At 44.1% G+C, this 27,170-nt stretch overlaps 1 protein-coding gene across 3 annotated transcripts in view; it reads right to left on the bottom strand.

Moving 5' to 3' along the window:
- Positions 1–27,170, bottom strand: part of MAOA (monoamine oxidase A) — a 75,769-nt gene that overhangs the window by 9,534 nt on the left and 39,065 nt on the right. For all 3 annotated transcript variants that reach the window (XM_005673569.1, NM_001001640.1, XM_021079532.1), the window contains 7 exon segments: positions 18,803–18,907; positions 17,660–17,751; positions 12,597–12,738; positions 9,250–9,399; positions 8,796–8,955; positions 7,095–7,191; positions 2,618–2,671 (listed from right to left, as the gene is read on the bottom strand). In XM_005673569.1, coding sequence (XP_005673626.1) covers positions 2,618–2,671; positions 7,095–7,191; positions 8,796–8,955; positions 9,250–9,399; positions 12,597–12,738; positions 17,660–17,751; positions 18,803–18,823 — 716 coding nt within the window. In that variant the 5' untranslated portion in view covers positions 18,824–18,907.

Genomic DNA, 27,170 nt, shown 5'->3' with positions numbered 1-27,170 from the left:
ACAAGTCATAATAGAAATAGAAGTCATTATTGACTGTATTTCACATTATTAAAAGAGTCAAGGATAAGTTCATACAAACACATCAGGAGATTATCTTCCCATCCCTTCCTCCCCTTAAAATTAAACATTTTTTGAAAAAAGTTATATAAGATAAGGATGTTGGAGCAATGCAGTAATTGATTAGGTGGGCTCTAAAAATAAAGAACATACCTTTTTATTTATTTATTTTTTTGCTTTGTAGGGCCACACCTGTGGCATATGGAAGTTCCCAGGCTAGGGGTCGAATCAGAGCTGCAGCTTCCAGCCTACACCACAGCCACAGCAACACGGGATCCGAGCCGTGTCTGCGACCTACGCCACAGCTCACGGCAATGCTGGATCCTTAACCCATTGAGCAAGGTCAGGGATCAAACCCACATCCTCATGAATACTAGTTGGAGTTGTTTCCACTGAGCCACAATGGGAACTCCAAAACATACTTTAAATGATGGCCAAAAGAGGTCATTCTGCCAGCTGAATTTAGCCATGGTTTCTAAATCTGGCTGTTTATCATAATCACGCAAAAGTTTTGTTAAAAAATAAGTACTCAGGCCCCACCCCTAACCTACCAAATCATAATCTACCAGCCTCAGAAAAATATATTTTCCAAACATTCTTTGGGGGATTTTGATGCAGTTGGTTCTGGGAACCATTACTTCAGTCAATGACATTCAAAGTACTATGGGTGGGAATTCCCGTGAGGGCCCAGCGGAAAAGAATCTGACTAATATCCATGAGGATGCAAGTTCGATCCCTCGCCTTGCTCAGCGGGTTAAGGATCTGGCGTTGCTGTGGCTGTGGTGTAGGCCAGCAGCTGTAGCTCTGATTCAACCCCTAGCCTGGGAACTTCCATGTGCCGCGGGTTCGGCCCTGAAAGAAAAAAAAAAGTACTAAGGGCTTTGCTTTACAAAAACTTTTAAGAAGTTCAGTCACTATGTGGAATCATAACCAAATGGCTACATCCAGGCTGGTATTTATTTTACTATTAAGAAGGAGGGAAAGCAGGAAATCCAAAAGAAAATGTCAAGCTTAGTGTGGCATGATGGAAAAAAGTACACATTAGATGCTATTCTTGACTTTGTCACAAGCCAGCTGTGGAGTCTTGAACCAATCATTCCCCATCGCTAGACCCCAAATCCTTACCCTAGTGAGTGAGTAGGTGGACACTAAAATAGTTCCCTTTCTGACATCAAATCTCTTGGTTGCTCAAATAAACAAATACGTGTGCAAATGCAGGAACTCCTGCAGCTTTTCCCTGACTCGCAAAGTCATCAAAATAAACTCAAAGCAAGGCCTACTAGTGGATTTGCTGCTTAATGTTTACAGTAAATGCAGAGAAGAGTTTCCGCCATGGTGCAACAGGATGGGTGGCATCTCTGCAGCATCAGGATGCAAGTTCAATCCCTGGCTCAGCACAGTGGGTTAAAGGATCTGGCTGGGCTTGGATCCTGGCTGGGGAACTCCATATGCCATGGAGTGGCCAAAAAAGAAAGAAAAAATAAAGAAATAAAGTAAATGCAAGGAGTTCCCGTCGTGGTTCAGTGCTAACAAACCCGACTAGGATCCATGAGGGTGTGGGTTCAATCCCTGGCCTCGCTCAGGGGGTTAAGGATCCAGTGTTGCCATGAGCTGTGGCGTAGGTTGCAGACATGGTTCTGATCCCGCGTATGTCATGGATGTGGCTTGGATCCTATGTGGCTGTGGCATAGGCTGGCAGCTGTAGCTCTGATTCCACCCCTAGCCTGGGAATCTCCATATGCCAAGTGCATGGCCCTAAAAAGAAAAAATAATAATACAAAAATAAAAATAAAAATAAAATAAATGCAGAGAAAAGTATACATTTGCATGTATACTGGCTCTCTTCAAAAGCTAACAGAGGATTTAGGGCTACTCTAAAGAAGGGAAGCCCAAAAATGTCCAGCAGCAGCCCCCACACAGCCTAGCGAGTGTTTCCAGGTGAGAGTTCCAGGTAAGATGTTATGTGAACAAAAGGATTCCAAAGCAAAACAAACTATAACAAGGCAGAAAGAAAGGGAGCAAAAAAAAAAAAAAAAAAAAAGAGAGAGAGAGAGAGAGAGAAGCCATTGTTCTCAAATAATTTTCTAGACTAGGAAGCTCGTGGGAGAAAACCTCAGAGCTGTGTTGTGTCCTCGATAATCAAAGGAGAATCAAGTTGCAATAAGGTGGAGCACCAATGTATGGATTTACTTTTCAGAAAAAAGTACATGTCACAGAACCTTGGAAAAGGGAGAATGGTGTCTTACAAGGTGATGGGGACTTGACCTCTAAAGTTTTTTTTTTTTTTCACAGCTAACATTCTCTGTGAATTTTCTCTATTCATCTTACTGGGAAACCCTACCTCGAAACCAGTGTAAATGGACACATATGTGTAACAGTAAATTAATACATGCATATGGGTAAGGGCTGAGTTGGCGGGAATACAAAGGGGTTGATTTGGGGGGTTTTGTGAATATTAATGAATTACTGCATTTTTCATAATGCGCTTATACTGTTGTTCATGCAACAAGCACAATAGAAAGCTAACCTTTTTTTATGTGTTTCAGATGGACATTCTTACCTTATTTCTTTATGAACCTTAGCAAGGCGGTCAGCTTTTCGAGCAAGGATGAAGCTGGAGAGAAAGAAAGGTTCCATGTGAATGATTAGGTGACAGTGGTTTATCTTTTTTTTTTTTTTTTTGTCTTTTTAGGGCTGCAGCTGTAGCATATGGAAGTTCCTGGGCTAGGAGTTGAATGAGAGCTGCAGCTGCCGGCCTACGCCACAGCCACAGCAATGCCAGATCCGAGCCACCTCTGAGACCTACACCATAGCTCACGGCAATGCCAGATCCTTAACCCACTGATTGAGTCCAGGGATCGGACTTGCAACCTTATGGATACTGGTCGGGCTCTTAACCCACTGAGCCATAACGGGAACTCCTATTTATTCATTTTTATGGCCACACCCATGGCACATGGACGTTCTTAGGCTAGGGATTGAATCCAACCTGCAGCTGTGACCTCTGCCTCGGCCTCAGCTGCAGCGACGCCAGATCCTTTAACCCACAGTGGTTTATCTTCCGACAGTGGTTTATCTTAAGAGTTGCCACTTCTCTGTAAAATGTTCTTGCCTCCACCTACTCCGCATTATTAAACTCTCCCTCATCCTCCCATTATTTCCGTCTATTGGAGCAAATGTTCTGCTGTCTTCACCTGCCTCTATATCCAAAACCCCTGCTGGGCTGTGGGCTTCTAAAAGGCAGGTCTACTTCTACTTGATATTTTACCCCCAAAGTTTGGCACAGTTGCTGGCATATAGGAAATGGAATGTTAGATGAATTAATGTTGAGTTAAGTGATTACCCCGGTAATGACCATTGCCACAGGCCAAGTACTGGATAAAAGCTGGAAAAACAAGTATCATTAAGTGCCTGCTGTGGGTGCCACAGTGATAGGGATGGAGTACAGGTGGTTGTGGGGGGGCCCAGTGGGGTACCTTGGATAGCGAGGGGGGCCTGGGGAGCTTTGGGAGATCACTGTGCCTTGGTGACCGCTTGGGAGGGCCATCAGAATGAGGCAGGTTTGCTGACTATCGGGGAGGTGAGCTATGCCTCAGGTCATTGGGTGGGGGGTGGGGGGAGGCCTGCATTCAGGGTCACACCAAGGGCAGGAGTTTTAGGACCACCCTTCTGCTGATTTGAATAAGCTACCAAGACAGACCTAGTTTGACCTTAGTACGTCAAATATTCCCTTACCGGATACCAAGGAGGAGCTATGACTCAAAGAAAGAGGAAGAGGCGACCCCCACTCCCCTTGGGTTATAAAACTGTAGCCCACCTGATCCTCAAGGTACAGCCTCCTTGCCTGCCCGCTTGCATCTCTCACAAGCGTCCTATCTTAATAAATCTATTTCTTGCCTATCACTTTGTCTCTCGCTGAATTCCTTCTGCGTTGGGGCACAAAGAACCTGAATCTCAGTAAGTCCAGATACCGAATGAGTGATTCTAATTTAAAAACTGTGGGTTGGAGTTCCCGTCATGGCTCAGCGGTTAGCAAACCTGACTAGCCTCCATGAGGACACGGGTTCGATCCCTGGCCTTACTCAGTGGGTTAAGGATCCTTGCCATGAGCTGTGGTGTAGGTCACAGGCGCAGCTGGATCCTGCGTTGCTGTGGCTGTGGTGTAGGCCAGTGGTTACAGCTCCGATTCAACCCCTAGCCTGGGAACCTCCATATGCCAAGGGTTCGGCCCTAAAAAGACAAAAAATAAATAAATAAAATAAAATAAAAATTAAAACTGTGGGTTCAATTCCCAATCCAGATTTAGGCTGGGTTTGAGCCCCAGCACATGGGTTCAAGTCCCAATCTGGGTTCTGGCTCGGTTCATGTCATAAGCTCAGTTTCAATAGTGGGCCTCCCAGTTCCCCCTTTAGGACCAAACACTCATTAAGCCTCAGCTCACAGTTGAGCTCTTCCCTAGCAATTGCATTCAGCAGCAGGGGACTGCCTGGCGCAGGGTCTCAACCCCCTCCCAGAATGACTGGCTCCAGGGGTCTAGCCCCTCGCCTCAGTGCAAGGTAATCCCAGCTCCAGAGTCTCCCACGGGATGACTGAGGCCTCTGTTGAGGCAAAATTGGGCCCAACCTCTCCCTCTGCCCAATCCCGATTCCTTCCCTTCCCCACGGGAAGTGCTCCCCAGAGCAATTCCAGATAAACTTCCTGCACCCACATTTCCATCCCTGAGTTGGCTTCCTGGAAAACTGGCCTAGCACAGTCCTCAAATTCAGTGACTCAATTAAACTCAGTTATAATCTGTCTGCTTCCCTTTAATGAAATAGATTCTATTTATTATGCTGATATTACTAATTGCACGTATACTTTAAAGAATTGAATTGTGACAAGAAATCCTTAGTTATACTTTTATTAGAGAGCTTTCAAAAAACCCAAATGAAATTATTTCTCCATTTAAAAAAAGTTTTAAAATTGTATTTTTATTGTTGCTGTTGTAGACCAAAAGGACAAGTAGATCAGGACTGAAAATTCAAGGGCTGAAAACAAATATTTTGTCCTCTCCCTCAACCGCCCAATTAAACTGTTCCTCAATTTGATTGGCAATTCCTTTAGAGTTGTTATTCAAGATCATTCTGGGAAGCAAAGATATAAAATGTATTTGTGTTAACCAGAATTTCAGAGGAAGCTATGGAGTGTTTAAGAAAACTGCACCACTGAAGTTTATGGAATATAATCATGATTGTGCTTGATTTAACTACCACTATATGCTGTGACTTGCCAGTGATGATTTTAGTTAAGTTTTAGTTTTATGGAAGAACCAATCATTTTAGACTTAGGCAGTGGAAATCCCCCAAATCTGATAAAAGACTAAATGATTTATCTGAAAACCTTTTTCTAAAGGGTAGTCAGCGTTGGCTATTTCTGTCAAACCTCAAGTCAAGAGCGAAATAACCTCTTTGATCTAATTGTCACTATAGACAACATTTAACTTTCTTCGGTGTTTTATTGGGGAAATCAAACACCTGGGCTTTGGGCTGGGAACATTTCACAGCTCCAAAGTACAAGGTCCTTTCTAGTTTCCAAAAGGCACTAGGTATCACAGACAGTACTGGGCAACTACAGCACCCCTATCTTCAAGGCTTTCATTGCCTAGAGCAAAGAGCAGGGTGGATGCCATTTGGCTTCAAGGCAACAACAGGGCAGAAGCTATCGTCCAGATAAAATAGATTAGAATATCATTTTTTAAGGTGCTGGCTAAAAAAACCCATTGCCATCTAGAAGGCTTCTGCAATACCTGTCCTTGTTAATAAAGCTAAAGGAAGCCCAGAAGAGCAGACACCACACTATTTCATTCCCAGAGCCAAAACATCAATGTTCTTTCATTTACAGTTGGATTGGTCTTGACCCAGACTCTCCTGAAACCTCGACCTGTTTTTCTTTGGCACATAGAAGGGGATGGCAAAGTGCCCAAACAATCTAGTAGGGTTAGACATGAAGAGGGTGCAACGTCCCTATAGTCATTAGATTGTGAGCACCTGCCCTTACCAGGGAGGCCGGTGCCATCTCTTATCTCTTAACAGCCTGAAAAGGGCTTAGAAAATAGCTTGTTAGCAGTCCAGTAGCACGGCCTGCTTGCTAAGTCCCTAGGGTCATGGGTCTGCTCCTTTGGATTCTGTAATCTCCCTGCAATAATGCAATGTGCAGGAGCTCAACTCTCCTACGGGTGAAAGGGAAAACCACGGGTCTCTAAAAGTCACTCAAGTGCTATGGAAGCTGGGCTCTTTTATTGCAGTGTGGTAGAATAAATAGCCCTTTTATTTGGATAGCTTTGAAGCAGACTAAAAGGCACGGCAACTGGGAGGCTACGGCACTCCTAAGAAATTTCTATCGGAAAGAAACAGAGCCCCGATTCCCTCTCCAGACCCCTAGTCTCTAGAGGACAGAGCAGCTGTGTGAGGGGATGGTCGGAAAGCGAAAGAGCTCTTCTCTTCCAGACACAGAACCCTGCCCTGGACCATCCCTGGTAAAGGACAGCCATGGAGAGACCTACTGGAAAAAGGCCGAACATTCAAGACCTCACTCTGCCTCGAGCTGCCTTGCCTAATTGGTCAACCATCTTACATCCCGGGGTAACAATGAACATACTAACATTTGCTACATAGTGATATCTGGGATGGAGAACAGAATCAAGCCCCGAAAACATAACTTGGAAGGTTTTACAGGATAAAATAGTTCTCATTCTCGAATGGCTGTCAACATTCCATTAGGCAAGGTTGTCTAGACCTGCACTTTTCGCTCTGTCCTCAACATGTACGTTTTATGGGGGAAAGATATATGGGCACTAGTTCAAGGTGATGTTCACTTTAGTAAAGTTTCCCAGTGTTCTCATGCCGCATACTCTATTGCTTTAATATTTTAATACATGGAAACATGATATATCGTCTGTAGGGTTATTTATCATTGCTTGAGCTCCATTCCAAAACAACATGCTCTGCCAGCACCCACACTGATAGAGCAAATGCACACAATACCCCACACTAACTTACCCCATGATGGCGGGCAGCGATCCATCTGGCTTGGTGTCATCTAGAGTTATTGAAATCGGAGCTTCCTCATCTTCGATGATCATACAGCCACAGTAATCTTCACCAGGAGAAAATCAATGGGAGATTGACCTCGTCAGATTGGGGGGGGGCATTTTTGTGTATATATATAAAAAACTATTTCGCTAAGAGGAAGGTACATCTTAAGCTATTAGTCTCTGCCCCAACCTTAGAAGTTATTTCCTATGAAATACACACACTGACTATACACAGATGTTTGTTCGCCCAGACACATTAGAAAATGATCTACCTCAATGACCTTTACATCGAGGTCAGGTATGATCAATGCATGACCAATGACTTAGTCACAACAGCCACCGTATCTGCCCAGACTCTGCCTCATTTAATCTTTGCAAAATCTTCACAGGAGGTGCTCACTGCTACCGGTTTTGGTTTGGTTTGGTTTTGGTCTGGTTTGGCTTTGGTCATGCCCACGGCATGCGGAAGTTCCCGGGCCAGGGATCGAACCGTGCCACAGCAGTGACAATGCCGGATCCTTAACCTGCTGAGCCACCAGGGAAGTCACTCCCTCACTGTTAGCATTTTACACAGAGGCTGATGTTGAGACAGATGAAGTGTCACAGCCGAGGCCACAAAGCCAGAAAGCAGGTGAAGCCCAGGAATGTGTGACTTTGAAGCAGCGTGCTTTCCATGGTGCTCCTTTGTCTCACTCTGCTCGAGAAGAGTAAGTGTCAAGACACATGCCAGGGGCCAGGTCTATGTGGTCCCATAACGGGAGGGACCTTTTCTTTCCCTCTCACTGCCATCAAGTGCTCTTGGGGCATTTTGTGTGGCCGGGACTATAAGGAGATGAACAGACGGAGATTTCTGATGCTTTCTCTACCAATTTAAAACATGTATCTCTCTTTTTTTTTTTGGCTGCCTCACAACATATGGAATTCCCAGCCGGGGACCAGATCCAAGCTGCAATTGCGACCTATGCCACAGGTGCAGCAATGCCGGATCCTTTAATCCACAGTGCCAGGCCAGGGATTGTGCTTGTGTCCTGATGCTGCAGAGATGCTGCCAATTACATTCCACCACAGCAGGAAATCCAAAACACTTTTTTTTCTTCCTTTTTAGGGCCACACATGTGGCATATGGAAGTTCCTGGGCTAGGGGTCGAATCAGAGCTGCAGCTGCCAGCCTATGCCACAGCCACAGCAGTGCCGGATCCGAGCTTCGTCTGCAACCTACACCACAGCTTGCGGCAACACCAGATCCTTAACCCTCTGTGTGAGGCCAGGGATCGAACCCGAATCCTCATGGATGCTAGTCGGGTTCTTTTTTTTTTTTTTGTCTTCTGTCTTTTTAGGGCTGCAGCCGTGGCATATGGAGGCTCCCAGGCTAGGGGTTGAATTGGAGCTGTAGCTGCCAGCCTACACCACAGCCACAGCAACTTGGGATCCGAGCCTCATCTGCGACCTACACCACAGCTCATGGCAACGCCAAATCCTTAACCCACTGGGTGAGGCCAGGGATGGAACCCACAATCTCATGGTTCCTAGTCGGCTTGTTAACCACTGAGCCACGACGGGAACTCCCACAACACTTTTTTCTGCTCAGTGTGTAGTACACAATGTTCCCCCAAAGAGTGTGGTCCCGTCACTTAATACAACTGAAACATGAATAAGTGCAACCTACTCTTCTTCTTCCAAAAGGCCTCCTTGTAATACATCATGCACTTAATGATAGCCCCCATCGGAAGACGCTGAATTAACTGGTTTCTTTCTGACGGAAGCTCCGGTCTGAAGTGTATCTTGGCAGTCAGAGTTGGAGGGATGGCACTAATTACGTATTGGCACTAAAACACAGAGACACAAAATACCATCTCAAATGTGAGTTGCATTCTTTGCAGAGGGCATGAAACATCACATTTATCATTTTGAATGACACGGAGCGGTAACAATGTGCAGAACGAAGCCACTGTGAGGCAACAAAACAGAACAAGGCAGGTCAACCAAGGCTGGTGATTCGGAAGACTGAGTCAGAAATATGCCAGCCTTAATTACACCACTGCTTGGAACACATTCGGTTAAAAGCTGAAGACGACAGAAGACCCACTTAATATTCGCTCCTTTTGACAAATCTGAATTACCTCATAAAGTTCATGATTCAATGTCTCTACGATGATGTTGTCACCTGACTGGTCAACATAGGTGACAGGACACCTCAGCTTCACTCTGTCCCCGAGGAGGTGCATTATCCGTTCGCTTACTTGACCAGATCCGCCTACAAACTTCCGTTCCTGCAGGAGAAGGCAGCAGGAAAGGAAATACTATAAAAACCTAAGGAAGGACAATCCTATTTGCCACTGATTAGAAACCTCCAGAAAATCACGGGCCATACCTCCACACTCTACTCTTTTTTTAGGGCCACACCCTCGGCATATGGAGGGTCCCAGGCTAGGGGTCAAATCAAAGCTGTAGCTGCTGGCCTACGCCACAGCCACAGCAATGCCAGATCCGAGCCGCACCTGCGACCTACACCACAGCTCACGGCAATGCCAGATCCTTAACCCACTGAGCAAGGCCAGGGATTGAACCTGAGTCCTCATGGATACTAGTCGACTTCATTACCACTGAGCCACGATGGGAACTCCTCGCCCTCTGCATTCCTAACTGTTGGAAGAACGCATTAGGACAGAAGCAACGTCTACCCAAACACCTCAGTCCTCATGCTCTTCGCAGCTTCTGGCAACAAAAAGCTGTTACCAGTTTATAAAATCAAAGAATCAGAAGGAAGATTCCCCTATTCCAGGGGCATCTCGAGTGAATGCAAATATCAGCAAGTCCATGAGCTTCAAATGTCCTGAGAGTGCAGTGCATGGCTGCAGCCCTGGGACAGGGAGGGCGCTGTGCTTTTCTCAGGGCACACCGTTTTGGGTGTTTTTTTGTTTTTTTGTTTTTTTGCTTTTGCTTTTTAGGGCTGCATTTGTGGCATATGGAGGTTCCCAGGCTGGGGGTCAAATCGGAGCTGCAGCTGCCAGCCTACACCACAGTTCACGGCAACGCCAGATCCCTGACCCACTGAGCAAGCGAGGCCAGGGATCGAACCCAAATCCTCATGGATACTAGGATTTGTTTCTGCTGCGCCACAACGGGAACTCCTCTTTTTTAAAATTAATTATTTTTTTTCTAGTTTCATTGAGCTGGGGATGCAGGTTCTACATCCCCTTGGTTTCTTCTTTTTCTTTTTGGCCACATCCGAGGCATGCGGAAGTTCCTGGGTCAGGGATCAAACCCTAGCCACAACAGTGACCTGAGTCACAGCAGTGACAATGTCAGATCCTTAACTGCTAGGCCACCAGGGAACTCCCCCACCTTGGTTTCTTAAAGCCCCAGCCAAGGGTTGTCTAGGCAAAACAGGTTCATGGTGCTCTTAAGGATCATGTGATCAGCACCAAATGATGTCTTAAGAAGCTAAATCACAGATGCAAAAATGTCTGGAAGTTTCACTGCGGGGGCAGAAGGGTGAAGGCCAGGTGCCTGCCTGTTCCCCCAGACATCGTTAAATGGTTCCCTTGAGCATCGGTCTGTAAGACACAAGTGCTCTGCCCTGCTGCGATCCGCTACACTCACCACAGAAATGCTTTCAGCTCAACCTAAGGTCAGTCTTTCATACAGTGGCCTCTTGTAGAAATGTTTTTAGCCTGCTGTAGCAGATTCTTTGAATGGGTAGAAGTCCATGTAGGTAGACTGAGGCACGGGCCAACATTTGACAATTAGGTACCCTAATCACATTCCTCCAGAAAACCTGCATCTGCAACTGGTTATTGTTTTAATGATACCACCAAAGCTCTTCATAAAAATATTCCAAGAGTTTAAACCTAAATTCATGATCCACCCTTCCTCAGGAAACCTGGATCATTTAATTTATAATTTGACCTCTATTTTCCAAGAGTTACTTTGAATTTTAGTAGAGTGGAAAGACCAGGAACTATTTCCATCTTGCTCACTGTCCATTCTTCCATGTCTAGTATTTGTTGAACTAAACTGTTTTGGGGGTTTTTTTGGCTGTGCCGGAAAAGTTCCTGGGCCAGGGATCAATTGAACCCGCACCACAGCAATGACAACGCCAGATCCTTAACCCACTGAGCCCAACTGGGGAACTCCTAGACTAAACTATTAAAGGATAAATCTAAGTTCTCTGAAAAGATATTTGATAATGCTTTGAGATTCATAATCTGAATTATGCCCTCCAAAAGGTCATGTGGAGTTTGCCTACAAGTATCTTGGCTCCTCTGAATGAGGGATATAAATATAAAATATAAGTCAAGTACCTCAGAAAGTAAAACACAAGTTAAAAGGAGTGATGTGGGGGAGTTCCCGTCGTGGCTCAGTGGTAAGGAACCTGACTAGTATCCATGAAGACATGGGTTCAATCCCTGGCCTCGCTCAGTGGGTTAAGGATCTGACGTTGCCATGAGCTGTGATGTAGGTTGCAGATGCAGCTTGGACCCCAGGTTTCTGTGGCTGTGGTGTAGGCTGGCAGCTACAGCTCTGGTTTGACCCCTAGCCTGGGAACCTCCATATGCCGCGGGTGCATCCCTAAAAAGACAAAAGAAAAAAAAAAAATTGACTGCCTTTGCTTTGCTAAAGCTAGGGGTTAAATGGGAACAACTCTTGGGACCACAACTTAGGGACTTCTGGAGATCTCCCATTTAGATGATAAAAACTCTATACCTTGCACTATGAGTAAACTGCTCCTAATTAAACCTCATCCATCAAGGCATCAAATTCCTAGAAAAGAGATACCATTTTCTTATGACAAGGGAGGGCCCCGAAACAAAGAATCTCAAAGTCTGGAAAATCAGGGAATCAGGAATCTGGCTTCACCACTGGTTTGTGGTGTGTCCAGCCAATAAGCCAAATGAGTTCCTCATCAGTAACGGAAGTGGCATGGAAGCTGGGCAAATGCTAGTGGGAAGCAAAAATTTAGAAGCCAACCTGTAGAATTTACTATTAAAAAAGTGACCATAAATCACTTGAATTAGAAGGAAGAACAGTCACTTCTATTCTATAGCAGTTAACATAAAATAGTAACTCTGAGACACAGAATGGGACAAAAAAAGCCTCATGTCTGGAACAGAGATGACTTTCAGTACAACAATTTTACAAGTACTAGAAGTTTTTGGAAATTAGTTGATTTTGTAATTTAGCTCCTCCTACATAGTCTAATCCTAACCTACCTGCAAATGCAAGGAACTGAATTCCCCAAAGCAAATTAACTCAAAATGAAATATTCTTCAGCTGTGAACTTATTTTCAGGAATGAGAGAAGGAAGTGAGAATTTTGTTTTCAGGAACAGTTTTTGGAGGTCGTTTCTAAAATTCATGTTTCCAATGCACTCATGTTTCAAAACAAGGAAGCAATTATTCAGATACTGCACTGGGTGAGGGCAAAATCACAAATGAAGTTTAGCATGAGAATGGACACTCCATACCTGGCCCCCGTTGGTAACAGAGAATATCCGGGTGGTGCCTCCACACTGCTTCACATACCACAAAAACCACAGGGCAGACACTTCGTGGGGTTCGGAGGTCACATTGATATTTACAAAGAGAGATGCAAACCGTTTAGCAGTCCTGGTCACAGAATAAGAGCGGAAGTCAGGAGTAAATACCTACCTGCTTCATAGGACGTTATCTTTTTAAAACACAATCGAGTATGGTTAGAAAGCATTTTGATGGCTTTGGAAAACAAAAATTCATGGACTCAATTTTTGAAGGAATGCATACTGTGGCTCTTGGGGAGAATTCACTTTTCCCTTACTTTTAGGAAATTATGGGTTAACTCCAAACATGCCAATCCCACTCCAGTTTAACAATTCAAGATGCTTGTCAGGGTTCATTAAGGGGATATTATTTTCATTTATTTGAACAAACGTCCTCTCCTCTCCGTGTCCACTGCCCTACCCTGGTCCAGGCGACCACTGTTGCTCACCTGGGTTAAACAATGGTGTCTGCTCTTGGGCATCCTACCTGGTCATAAGACTACATACCCTCACGAATACTTCTCTACACTACAGCCAATTAAGTCTCTTAACAGTCCAGAAAAGAAAAAGCAAAACCACTCTGCTTAAACCCCTCGACAGCATTCATGGCAAAAGGCAAAAATCTTGGATATGGCCAATGTATCTTGCACCATCAGCCTCTCAACAAATTCTCCAAACTCCCCTCCCACCACTTCCTCATGGCATCTTTATGGTACGGGCATACTGTACACTCATTGCTAAAACTTGTCAGTCTTCCCATCTCAGGGCCTCCATAAGCTGTTCCCTGTTCTCTATACTGGAAAACACACACACACACACATTTCTCACACTATTCAACCTTCCCATCTCCCATCATTATTTGTAGCTAATTACTGAAAGATACCACGCCTCAACCATTCATCCTTCCAGTCGGACCCCATCCACTGTGACTCATTCCTGAAAGAAACCATCCCTCCCTTCACAATTTTCCCGGTCTACCATGGCTCACTACTGGAGCATCATCCCCCTCACCAACCATAGCTCCTCTCTCCTCGCTCCACTACGACCCATTTCTGAAAGATACCATTCACCGCATCATCCATCTTCCCTGTCTCCCCCATCACTGTGGCTCACTTCCGCAAGATACCAACAACCCACACCATCCACTGGGTCTGTTTTATCCAATTCATTGTAACTCCTTCCTGGAACATATACCCTCCCCATACCCGCATGTCCCATCTCCACTCACCTGCTGTGCTCATTCATGGAAGATATATCACCCCCCACCACCATCCATCAGTCCTGTATCCCTCGTCACCTGGCTCAGTCCCTTAAGATAGCATCCACTCTTCCTGTCTCTTCCAACAATTGGTTCATCATTAGATGATAACATCCCCCTCACCATCCACCCTTCCTGTCAGCCCACTCACCATTAATTGAAGGTCATCTCCTGGAATATACCATCCCCCATATCACTTACCTATGTTGTGTACAGCCTATCCACTGTGGCTCATTCCTTCTTGATACCCTGCACTCACATCATGCACCCTACCTGCCTCCCTTCACAATCACTGTAGTTCATTCCTGATGATACTACCTCCTCCCACCATCTACTCTTCCTGTAATATCCCCCCTCCAAGCACTGTGGTTTCTTCCTGGAAGATACTATCACACCAACGGTTTCCTGTTGCCTCCTAGCCACCGTATCTCATTCTGGAAGATAACATTCCCTCACTATATTACTCCTGTTATATTCCCCATCACTGTGGTTCATTCCTGGAATATGCCGTCTCTCCACACAATCACACCATCTAATCTCCCTGTTGACACCCCTGCATAACTGGTGCATTCCTGGAAGATACCACCCATGCACCCTATCCACCATTCTTCTGTCCCCTCATGCACTATGGTTCATTCCTGGACAATACCATATGCTCACACTATCCACTATTCCTGTCTATCCCATCAACTGGCTCGTTCTTGGAAGATAGCATCTTAATATACATCAACCCTTCTGTTTTTCCCCATTTTACTATGGCTTATTCCTAGACTATATCATCTGCTCACACTGTCACTCTTCTAGTCTCCCCCCCACATACTATGGCTCATTCCTGGTACAGAGCTTCCAAACATCCTCCATCCTTCCTGCCTTCCCCATCCGCAGTAACTCATTCCTGGTGGATACCACTCCCCCAAAGCCATCCACTCTTCTTGTCCTCCCCATCCACTATGGTTTTAATCCTGGACACACCATTCCCCTACATCATCCATCTTTCCTGTCTCTCTCTACCAAGGTGGCTCACTCCTGGAAGATGTGGTGAATGGTGTCTTCCAGGAATGAGCCACAGTGATGGTGGGGAAGACAGAAAAGATGAACGGAAAGGTAGGTGATGAGGGATGATAAGCACCAGGGAGGAGCCATAGTAAGTGGGAGAAGAAAAGAAGAGTGGATGATGTGAGGGGGTGGTATGGCCTAGGAATGAGCCATAGCAGAAAGGGGGTAGATAAGAAGGGTTCATTGTATGTTAGTATGGTATCTTCCCAGAACGAGCCAGCTGATGGGGGAGACAGTGTGGTTTTGTGAAGCGGTGGTATTTTGCAGGAGTGAGCCACTGTGTATGGCAGAATACCAGGGGGTGGAGGTCATCGAGTGGGAAGGTTGCTATCTTCCAGGAATGAACCACAGTGACTGGGAAGGGGGTCAACAGTAAAGTTAAATGGTGTGTTGGTGTGAGGGGATGGTATCTTTCAGGAATCATATCCGTTAACTGGAGGGAGTTAGGAAGGATGGATGATGAGGTGAAAGTTTTCTTCCAGTGATGAATCACTGTTGGGAGAGACAGAAAGAGTAGATGGTATCTTCCAGGAATGAGCTAGTTGATGGGTAGAGACAGGGCATGTGGATATATATGTTCCAGGAATGAATTACAATGTAAGGAGTCAAACAGGAAGAATGGATGGTGTGGGATGTTGGTATCTTCCAGGAGTGAGCCACAGGGGTCGGGGGAGACAGGATATCTTCCATCCGACATGTCTCCCCTCACAATAACTATCACTCATTCCTGGATGATACCATCTCCTCATACTCTTCCTGCCTTCCCCATCCACTATGGCTCATTACTGGAAGATATCACCCCATCCCCTACCCATCCACCTCTCTGTCTCCCTCAATCCACTGTGGCTCATTCCTGGAAGACACTATATCTTCATATGATGCACTATTCTTTAAACTTTCCAGTTCATACTCCCACTCCCCCACCACTGTGATTCACTCCTGGAAAATACCATTCTCCACACCCACCATCCACCTGCCTGTCTACCCTCAATCACTGCAGTTCATTTCTGGACGATAGCATCCCCTCACACCATCCATACTTTAGCACCAACCCAGCACCGTGGTTCCTGCCTGGAAGATACCATTTCCACAACATCCATCCCTCTTGTCACCCACCACCACTATGGTTTAATCCTGGAATTACCATCCCTTCCCACCATCTACCCTTCTTGTATCCCTTTATCCACTGTGGCTCATTCCTTAAAGATACCATCCCACCCACCTACCTTCCTATCTCCCCACCCACTCTGGCTCATCCCTGAAGATATCATCACCTCACGTCATCCTCTCTCCCTTTATCCCCAGTCAACTGTCTCATTTTTGGGAGATGCCATCTGCACACACCGTCCATCTTTCATGTCTCCTTCCATCCACTGCGGCTCATTCCTAAAAGACCCATCCCCTCAGAATATCCATTTTCTTATATCCTCCCACTACTAGCTCATTCCTGGAATATACCATCTCTCCACATCATCCACTCTTCCTATCTTCTCCATCCACTGTTACTCATCTTGCAAGGTACCATTTCTCCACACAAAACACCCTTCCCGTCTTCACCCATCCACTATGGATCCTCCTACGAACATTCCTAATTCCCACACCCCGTCCTATCCTTCCCCTCCCCATCTATTATAGCCCATTCATGGCAGATGTCATCCGCTCACACCATCTGTCTTTCCTGCCCCTCCTATCCATTAAGGTGTATTCCTGGAAGATACCTTGCACAGATACCACCACCTTTCCCTGACACCACCCATCCCCTGTGACTCTTTTTTTTTTTTTTTTTTTAATTTTATGGCAGCACCTGTGGCATACAGAAGTTCCTGGGGCTGGGACTGAATCCGAGCCACATCTGCGACCTATGCCACAGCTGCGGCAATGCCATATCCACTAACCCTCTGCACCGGGCCGGGGATCCAACTCACACCTCCACAGTAACGCTTGCCACTGCGGTCAGATTCTTAACCCACTGCGCCATGGTGGGAACTCCTTTGACTCATTTTAAATTGATGTACTAACGCCTTGGTTTCCATTTAAAGATCGCTTCAACAAGGAATCTCTCCTTTACCCTCAGACAGGTCAGGTTCCCTGTTTCAATCTCCCCTAGAATCACGGAATATGTATACAGTGTCAGTCTTGCCTGCTGAAAATATATCAGCTCCTTGAGGTTAGGGGCCAAGCCTAACAAGTTCACCACCACTCCTCAATGCTTTTTTCTGTACCTTCACAAAGAAGCCCCCAAATGCTGACTGAATGATGTGTAAGTAACTCAGCTAATAACACAGATTCTCACTGAAAACCTATAGTTTCTATTTTTCATTGGACTGGCTTTCCTCTGGTTCTTCTATGTTTATATGAAATTACTTTTTAATTAATCTTTCCAAATGGCTTCTACACCTGACCTCTAAACTCTCTGAAAACACGATTGCTCTTTTATTACAAATTACACAAGCCTTTCCTTAAAAAAACAAAAGCTCAACTTCATTCATCTACTTTTCTTCTTATGTTTTAGATTCACTTTATGTTCAATCCGGCTCTGAGTGTCTAAAGTGCCCTCCAAGGTTCTACTGATGGAAAGATCCTTAAGCTCCCTCTTAACTTGCTTCTTGTAACTTATTAAGAAAAGACTGCAGTTCAAGATAGGATAGGAAAGATCCGAAAGGAAGATGAAAAATACATTTTAAATAGTCAAGATTACTTTGTCCAACAGATTTTATCGATGAGATCTTTCATGGTCATCTTATCCCATTCCTCTGCATGCGGAGACTCCCATGGTGCATCAGCTGGAATCTGCAGAGAAAGAAGGGCCCACATTTGGGTCTGAGGATTACTAACCACTGCCCTGCCAGGAGGCCCTCAGGAGAACCTCTGAAAACTGATTTCTCTGTCTATGTTGGAATGTGGGATTGACGCAGAATCCTATGCATAGATAGTGGTGGGTCTGGGATGGATAGCACTTTGGATTCTATGCCTAATGCTGTTGTCAAAATAATAATAATAATAATAATAATAATAAATATATGTATAAATGAATATGTAATTATTATGACCATCATCCTAATTACTACTGAAAACTAGCACCCATTTTAAATCCCCCAAATTAAGTTTGAGAGGGTGATGTTACAGAGCCTGATACTAAGTTTAAAAAAGAAAAAAAAAAAAAACCTTGGGCATTCCCATCGTGGCTCAGCATAAAAGAATCTGACTAGCATCCATGAAGATGCAGGTTCGATCCCTGGCCTCGCTCAGTGGGTTAAGGATCTGGCGTTGCCGTGAGCTGTGGTGTAGGTTGCAGACACAGCTCAGATCCCACGTTGCTATGGCTGTGGTGTAGGACGGCAGTTGTAGCTCCGATTCGACCCCTAGCCTGGGAACCCCCATATACCACAGGTGTGGCCCTAATAAAATAAAATAAAATAAAATAAAATATATAAATAAATAAAAACTTTGGGGAAACAAATCCTTCTCTCCTTTACTATCTAATGTGGCATCACACATGGATAAGACAACTCTCAGTAGGATTTCTGGCAAAAATATGTCACATAAATTCTTGGTGGCATAGAGTTGAAAACACACAGGCACACACATCAGTATCAAAGACAGGTGAGTTTGACTCCTGGCTCCCTTGTTGTGTGTGGCCCTAGCAAACGATGTATCCCCTTGGCACTGATTTTCTTCATTTGAAAAGCAGAAATATTACCAACTTGGCAAAGTTGTTGGGTATGTTGGAAATGACATGCATCAATGTCTAGAGCACTGTTCCATGCACTGTGGAAGGATATTAAACATCTGCTACTGATAATGCGGTATTGGGTCATGTGCAAACTGTACAACACTTTACCTTCTTTCCCATGTCATCCATTGTCCGCCACAGGTTGTTGTAATCCAGATAGGCAATGGGATTCCAGACTGGAGGGAAGGCACCCCGAAATGGATAAGATTTCCCCTATAACATTTACAAACAAGGATAATATCTTCCATTAGAATGGCCTTTTAAAGATCCAAAACCAATCCACCTAATCCAGTCACTTTCAAAGAAACAGGATCCTCTACTGTGTCAAAAGCATCACCTTTGAAGGACAGTAAATATATTTTACCTATACACACCCCAAATTTCAATTAGATTAGAAAAAATTCCCTGATGTCATATTAGCCTTTTTTTTTTTTTTTTGGTCTTTTTAGGGCCACACCTGCAGCATATGGAAGTTCCCAGGCTAGGGGTCGAATTGGAGCTGTAGCTGCCTGCCTACACCACAGCCACAGCAATGCAGGATCCGAGCTGCATCTGTGACCTACCCCATAGCTCATGGTAATGCCTGATCCTTAACCCACTGAGCGAGGCCAGAGATCGAACCCGATCTTCATGGATCCTAGTTGGGTTTGTTACCACTGAGCCACTACGGGAACTCCTAACCATTTTTCTTTTACGGGAAATAATAGCCTTGACCTTATTTCTGCTTCTATAGATTAAATAAACAAAGAAATAAATAAAGGTATCTCATCCTAGTATCTAATGTTGATGCCATAATATTCTCAGCTCTTAGGAAGGATGTTCCCACTGAGAGCAGGATGATGACATGGAAGACTGTCTTTGGACCACATACAGGACTGGAATAACAAAGTGGAGTATCTCAAACTATGTCTTAAGGTTCACACAGGCTACATAAAGACTGACTGGACTATGGACGTGCCCAAAGTCAAGAATCAAAATATTAGAAACATTAAACTATTTGCCATTTGGGGTTGCCCAGCATAGTTCCCCTTTTCTAGTAGCACTTTGGTTTCTTCTTGGGAAACTGCATCTTCTGCTCTATGGATAGAAAGCAGTCCTGGATACCATCTCCCATTACAAAGGTGATGAGTTTGATCCTTTCTTTCCCCTTGGCCAGGCTGTGAGCCTATGATATGAATTTGACCAATCACACATTCTCAGAGGACTCTGACCCTGCAACTGGGTCACCAAGGACAGAAAAGTTGACACTGGGTTCTCCTTCCCCATGGCAGCATGCTGAGCAGATGCTTCCTGCTATAAAGACCAGGGTCTTGGTTCCTGCTTGGCCATTCTCAAGCATAGCCCTTTAGTTCCCATTGATTTTGTGGGCCCCTAATATCCTTTCAGTTAAATGCATTCTTGTGAACCTGAGTTGGTTTCTATTGCTTGCTACCAAGACCTCTAACACAAAGACAGCTAATTATTAGCCACCGCTGACTTCATTTCAGTTGGGTGACAGGCACTGTGCTACTGTGAGGGGAGGGCGAATCCTTAGGAAAAGAGCAGGTCTAGAGCATTTCTAAGGCTTAATTTCCTAATTTAATTCCTTTTTCTCTAAAATATATTGTCAGTCTTCACAAGGTCAAAAGATTGTCTAGTCTACTGTTTAGCACAGGGAACTATATCCAATCACTTGTGATAAAACATGATGGAAGATGATGTGAGGAAAAGAATGTATATAGATGCATAGCTGGGTGACTTTGCTGTACGGTAGAAATTGACAGCATACTGTAAATCAACTATAATAAAAATTTTTAAAGATTGTCTATTAATACAATTTTGCATGAGATTTTGGTTTCATCGACTAGAAACACATTCACTTATTTGTAGAAAGCCTACTGTGTGCACTGACTAATATTTAGAGCTGGGTTGGATGTTTTAATAGGGCTAAAGCAAAACACCTAACCACCAAGGCAGGGACACGAGACATAAAAGCGTCTGCATTCAGGTACACACACTCACACACACACTCCCACTGGGTAAGAATATATGGTAGCCATTAAGAGACAAAGGAGTAATTTCCCCTTCCACAGCAGCAAATGCAAATAACCTTGGCAGATTATGTGGTGTGATTTCTCATCTGAAAACGCTATTCATAATGCTGCAATACAATTTTTTTTTTTTTGGCTGTGTCCATGGCATGCAAAAGTTCCCAAGCTAGGGATTGAACCCGAGCCATAGCAGTGATCCAAGCTACAGCAGTGACAATGCCAGATCCTTAACCCACTAGTCCACCAGGGAACTCCAGCAATACAACTTTTTATGACTCCAAATCCTTTATCATCACCACCACCATTACCACCATTATTACTAACATTTATTAAGATCATTTTCCACGCCTGGCACTGGCCTAAACTCTTCATATGCATTATCTCATGTAAGGCACACCCCAACCCTGTAAAGGCAAGAACTATTAACATTCCCATTTTATAAATGAGGAAACTAAAACCCAGGGATATTAGCTAGAAAACAGCAGGATGGAAATTTCCTGCTCCACAAAGCTTTGCTCAGAAAACATTAAGCTTTCTGGCTTCCTATATGGTTAATGAAATATTGAGATACTTTTGTTCAAGAGACATCTTAAACTTCCCAACTAAAACAAAGAAAAGTTGGAAATGCGAAGCTTATAAATTTTCCAAAGATCTTTTGTGTTTCTGAGGAATAAACATGGAGACTAAGAAACTCCAGGGTACATAAGATGACTGCTGAGAAAACTGGGTCAACTTTGGACAACACCAAAGCAGCTCAGAGCAACGCCAGATCCTCAACCCACTGAGCGAGGCCAGGGATCAAACTCGCAACCTCATGGTTCCTAGTCGGTTCCTTACTGCTGAGCCACAATGGGAACTCGGAGACATGAAATATTTTAAAAGGTCATAAAGGCCCACCATGACATTAATTTTCATCCTGCTGACGGGGGCACCAAGTTGATAAAGGGATTTCACAAGTTTCACTCTTAGCAGTTTTTGGATTCTCTGCTCTTATTCCACAGAAAATCTAAATTTGCTAAAGAAATGCATCTATGTGGGAACAGGCACCCACCTCTTTCTTTCCCATAAGCCTCTAGGAGGCTTACTTCCTCTATGGTCTGCTTCAAAACTAGACAACTCAAAACTACTTTCTGCATGTGTGAATTCCTAAGGTGGTACAGAGGGAGGGCCTGGAGATGGCTCTTGGTTGAGTGAGAACCGCTTGGGAACGGACCTTCTCAGAATTTTAAATGTTCTTCTATAGTTTCCTCACAAAATGTCAAAAAAAAAAAAAAAAAGAAGAAGGAAAAAAAAGAGTTCCCCCTGTACCCACTGTGGCTCAGCAGGTTACAAACCCAACCAGTATCCATGAAGATGTGGGTTCGATTCCTGGCCTCACTCTGTGTTATTGCCGTGAGCTGTGGCACACGCTGCAGACATGGCTTGGATCTGGCATTGCTGTGACTGTGGTGTAGGCCGGCAACTGCAGCTCCGATTCAACACCTAGCCTGAGAACTTCCATATGCTGCAGGTGCAGCCCTAAAAAGACAAAGAAAAAAGTGTCAGCTGTTTCTCAATCCTAAACCACTTCTTGGCAAGAAAATATGACCTAAGACTGTGAGGCGGGATCTCCAGGAATACTTCTAAATGGCTATTGCTCTTTAAAAAAAAAAAATATTGGGTAAAGGTCAAGTTCATTTTGTGCCCATACTATGAATCTTTCCTAGCCTTGCAAATTGGCCTCTGCTCTCTAAAGGATAGTCTCTTGGACGCAGCAGAAGTGGTAAGGAAGAGTAGAACACGATGTCCTTGGAACCGTGCCCAAAATACTTAAGTCCCTTTGAGAAACCACAGCTTCAATCCACCAACGTTCATAATAAACGGAGATTATTGCCAGGAGAGGACTTTTTAAAAAAATTTCTCTTTTTTGGGCTGCTCTCGTGACATGTGGAAGTTCCTGGGCCAGGGATCGAATCCCCGCCACCGCAGCAACCCAACGCAAGCCACAGCAGTGACAATGCCAAGTCCAACCTGCTGAGCCATGAGGGAACTCCTTTTTCTTTACATTTTTCATTTTACTATGCCTGGATTCCATGTCTGATTTCTCTTGCTCCAAGGTAAAATCTTGTGATCATAGTAAGTGATTTATTACAGGGTAATAAATTTGGGCAGCTTTTGATCATTTTAGCAAGTTCACTATGTCTCTGGAGGTATTCAGAGGTCACATTATATATGTATTAAATTTTTAATACAGATATATGTATAGAACAGGCAGGCCTTGTTTTATGGTGCTTCACTTTACTGCGCTTCAAAGAGGCTGTTTTTGTTTTTGTTTTTACAAACTGAAGGTTCGTGGCAACCCTGTGTTGTCAGATGATAGTTTTTTTTCCCCAAAAACTATATATATATGGCTGCACTTGTGGCATATGAAAGTTCCCAGGCCAGGGATTGAATCCAAGCCACAGCTGCAACCGATGCCACAGCTGTGGCAACGCCAGGTCCTTTAACCCCCTGTGCTGGGCCGGGGATCTAACGTGAGCCTCCACAGAGGCTCTGCAGTTGGATTCTTAACCCAATGCACCACAGTGGGAACTCCAATAAAAGTATTTTTAAATTAAGGCACATACATTTTTTTAGACATAATACTCTTGCACACTTAAGAGACTACAGTATAGTGTAAACATAAGTCTTATATGCACTAGGAAACAAATTTGTATAGCTCAGTTCATTGCAATATTTGCTTTATTGCAGTGGTCTAGAAATGAACCCGCAATATCTCTGAGGAAGGTATGCCTCTGTGTGTGTGTGTGTGTGTGTGTGTGTATGTGTGTCCGTGTGTCTAATTTGTATAAACCTAGCTGATACTGAGCAGAGGCAGAACCAGAGTTCATGTCTCTAGGCCTTTGGTTCAGACTCCCCTGGCCCGACCTGTGTGCCTTAGTCTCCATGTCAGAAAGATTGGACCTGCAGCGCCACTGAGCTGAAGGCTCCTGGAGATCACGGGCACGAGTGAATACTGATCTTGAGAGAGACATGGTCCCAAAGATTGACTGAGCTGCCTAAGTCATAAACCTCTTCAGCTTCCTCTGACAGACTAGAGCCCTTAGCCATTTTCTGCAACGCATTAAACTGAATTATGTACATGTCTTACCTTCTGGACTAGTCTCAATACACACATAAGAAAGACTATGCTTCACTGTGTATCTCCTACATTGCCTTGCAAATACCAAAGTCCTATGAAATGCTTGTTAAATGAAGGAATAAAAGAATAAAAGGAGTGGAATTCCTTTTCTTTCTTTCTTTCTTTTTTTTTTTTTTTGGTCTTTTTAGGGCCAAATCTGTGGCATATGGAAGTTCCCAGGCTAGGGGTCAAATCAGAGCTGCAGCTGCAAACCTACACCACAGCCACAGCAATGTGGGTTCTGAGCTTCAACTGCGACCTACACCACAGCTCACAGCAATGCTGGATCCTTAACACGTTGAGTGAGGCCAGGGATTGAACCCGCATCCTCATGGATCCCAGTCGGGTTCGTTACCACTGAGCCATGATGGGAACTCTGAATTCCTACTTTTTTTATAGACCAACCCCTATCACACCCAGCTTCCTGAGGCCCCAGAAAGGGTCCACTCTCTTTCTAGGCAAATAACCCCTCCTTTTCCCACCTCAGACAAGACCTTCTAAGAAATGTCAATTTTGTACTGACTTTTCATTGTTGATTCCACATGCACACCTTTTCGAAAATAGCCATAATCAATATTACCATCAAATTTACCAGAACTCTCTATGTGTAAGGTGCTGAAAGCGAAGAGAAAGATGAAAGACTTACTTTCTTAGGGAACCTAAATCCCTGAAAACATGTCCTATGCTAGCATTCATTTCTCACTCTGATCTTTATGGATGCAATACGAAAATGAGTGCCAAGGTCATAAATCTTGGGAATCCTGGCTTAAATAGCTTTTTGCCTTTTTAACTGCCAGTCCTTATAAGACTCCTAATCTGCTAATAGACATCTTGGCTCCCAAAAAGTAGGGAGAGGAATATGGAGAACTTCCAAAATTTATCTGACCAACAAACCCCGTCTTTCGTAAACACTTTTGGGATTAATGTTGCTTGGGAAATATTCCCTCAGGCATGTTTTCTTTTTTCTGACTGGCACTGGTGGGGGCCTGAGAAAACAGAGGAAAACGCAGGCTAGAAAGAAGACTACAATAACCAGAAATTTTTTTCCCCCAAATGCCACGAATGGGAATACATTCTCATGCATACCTCCCCCGCACAAAAGGGCACATCATCCCACAACACTGAGTCCAACAGGAGAAATAAAATGAAATCACTTGTACATCTTGCCAAAACCGCAAGTGCTCCGTGCCAAGTCTCAGGTCTGGGCCTCTACCCCCTTGGAACAGGGCAGTACAGAGAGGAAGTACATCAGTTCGAGAAGGGCAAGGGCAAAGAGCTTCTTGCCAGATGGGCTGTTAATGGAGTGCATCCACTCTGTGTACCCAGGGACCAGAGAGACACAGCCCAGCCCCTCTCTTGGATGGAACTCCATCAGTGATGGCTCCTGCGATCTTGATGGCAGAGATGTGATGAGGGCTTGTGGTGGGAGGGCGGGTGGACCAGGACCCACCAGATTCTCGGCACAGTCTTCCCAAAATTTGGGCATCAGAAAAAAAATTTTTTTGGCCATGCACAAGGCATGTAGAAGTTCCAAGGCCAGGGATGGAACCGACACCACGGCAGTGACAACACCAGATCCTTGACCCGCTGAGCCACCAGAAAATTTCAGAAAAAAATTTTTTTAATCTACAGATGAGGGGAAAATCATGGATGCTCAGGACTTCATTAGTGGGTGCCCAAATAATTATGTAGATTAGTGAGTAACTGTACCAACGTCTGGGCCCCAGGGTATACATTCATCACCAGGCCAAGAAGCTTGAACCAATGGTGACTTCTTCCCATGTGTCTAGAGCCTGATGGTTTTTTTTCGGAGACGTTTATCTGCTGGATACGGCTGTGGAAACTAGGCCACTGGGTACTTTGGCAAACACACAAAATTAAATCTCAGCCTGAGGTTCACTGTGTACCATTCGAGTCTGACAAATTACATGAGAGCTATGGGAATGAAAGGAAATGGACTAATAGTTCTGTAATTGTTTTGTTTGAAAAACCTGACAGGAGAAAAGTCTTTTAAATGAAAAGGACTCAGTTCAACAGCTTTTGGGATCAAAGTGCTCATTACATTTAACTCTAATTAACACTGTGATTTTCTGTGATTTCACCTGGAATTTTCTTCTTCCAGTTAACATTAAACCCAAGCACAAGGCAAAAACATAAAATAAAATGAAGTGCTATGAAAACAATACTGGGCTGTTCAAATATAAAGTATCTCTCCCAAGACTAAACCAAGATGAAATAGAAAAGATGAATGGACCAATCACGAGAACTGAAATTGAAACTGTGATTAAAAAACTTCCAACAAACAAAAGTCCAGGACCAGATGGCTTCACAGGCGAATTCTATCAAACATTTAGAGAAGAGCTAACACCTATCCTTCTGAAACTATTTCAAAAAATTGCAGAGGAAGGTATACTCCCAAACTCATTCTATGAGGCCACCATCACCCTGATACCAAAACCAGACAAAGATACCACAAAAAAGAAAACTACAGGCCAATTTCACTGATGAATATTGATGCAAAAATCCTCAACAAAATACTAGCAAACCGCATCCAACAATACATTAAAAGGATTGTACATCATGATCAACTGGGATTTATCCCGGGATGCAAGGGTTCTTCAATATCTGCAAATGCATCAGTGTGATACACCACATTAACAAACTGAAAAATAAAAACCATATGATCCTCTCAGTAGATGCAGAAAAAGCCTTTGAAAAAACCCAATACCCATTTTTGATAAAAACCCTTCAGAAAGTGGGCATAGCGGGAACCTACCTCAACATAATAAAGGCCATATATGACAACAACATATATGGCCACAGCGAACATCATTCTCAATGGTGAAAAGCTGAAAGAACTCCCACTGAGATCAGGAACAAGACAAGGTTGTCCACTCTCACCACTACTCTTCAACATAGTTCTGGAAGTCCTAGCCACAGTGATCAGAGAAGTAAAAGAAATAAAAGGAATCCAAATTGGAAAGGAAGAAGTAAAACTATCACTATTTGCAGATGACATGATACTATACATAGAGAATCCTAAAGACTCTACCAGAAAACTGTTAGAACTCATCCATGAATTTGGCAAAGTCTCAGGATACAAAATTAATATGCAGAAATCGATGGCATTTCTATACACTAACAATGAAAGAGCAGAGAGAGAAATTAGGGAAGCAATCCCATTTACCATTGCATCCAGAAGAATAAAATACCTAGGAGTAAACCTACCTAAAGAGACAAAAGACCTGTACTCTGAAAACTATAAGACACTGATAAAAGAAATCAA

The sequence above is a fragment of the Sus scrofa genome, chromosome X, assembly GCF_000003025.6.
Source record: "Sus scrofa isolate TJ Tabasco breed Duroc chromosome X, Sscrofa11.1, whole genome shotgun sequence".
Taxonomy (NCBI): domain Eukaryota; kingdom Metazoa; phylum Chordata; class Mammalia; order Artiodactyla; family Suidae; genus Sus; species Sus scrofa.
Note: the sequence above shows the minus strand (reverse complement) of the source record. Positions and strands in the feature narration are given on the sequence as shown.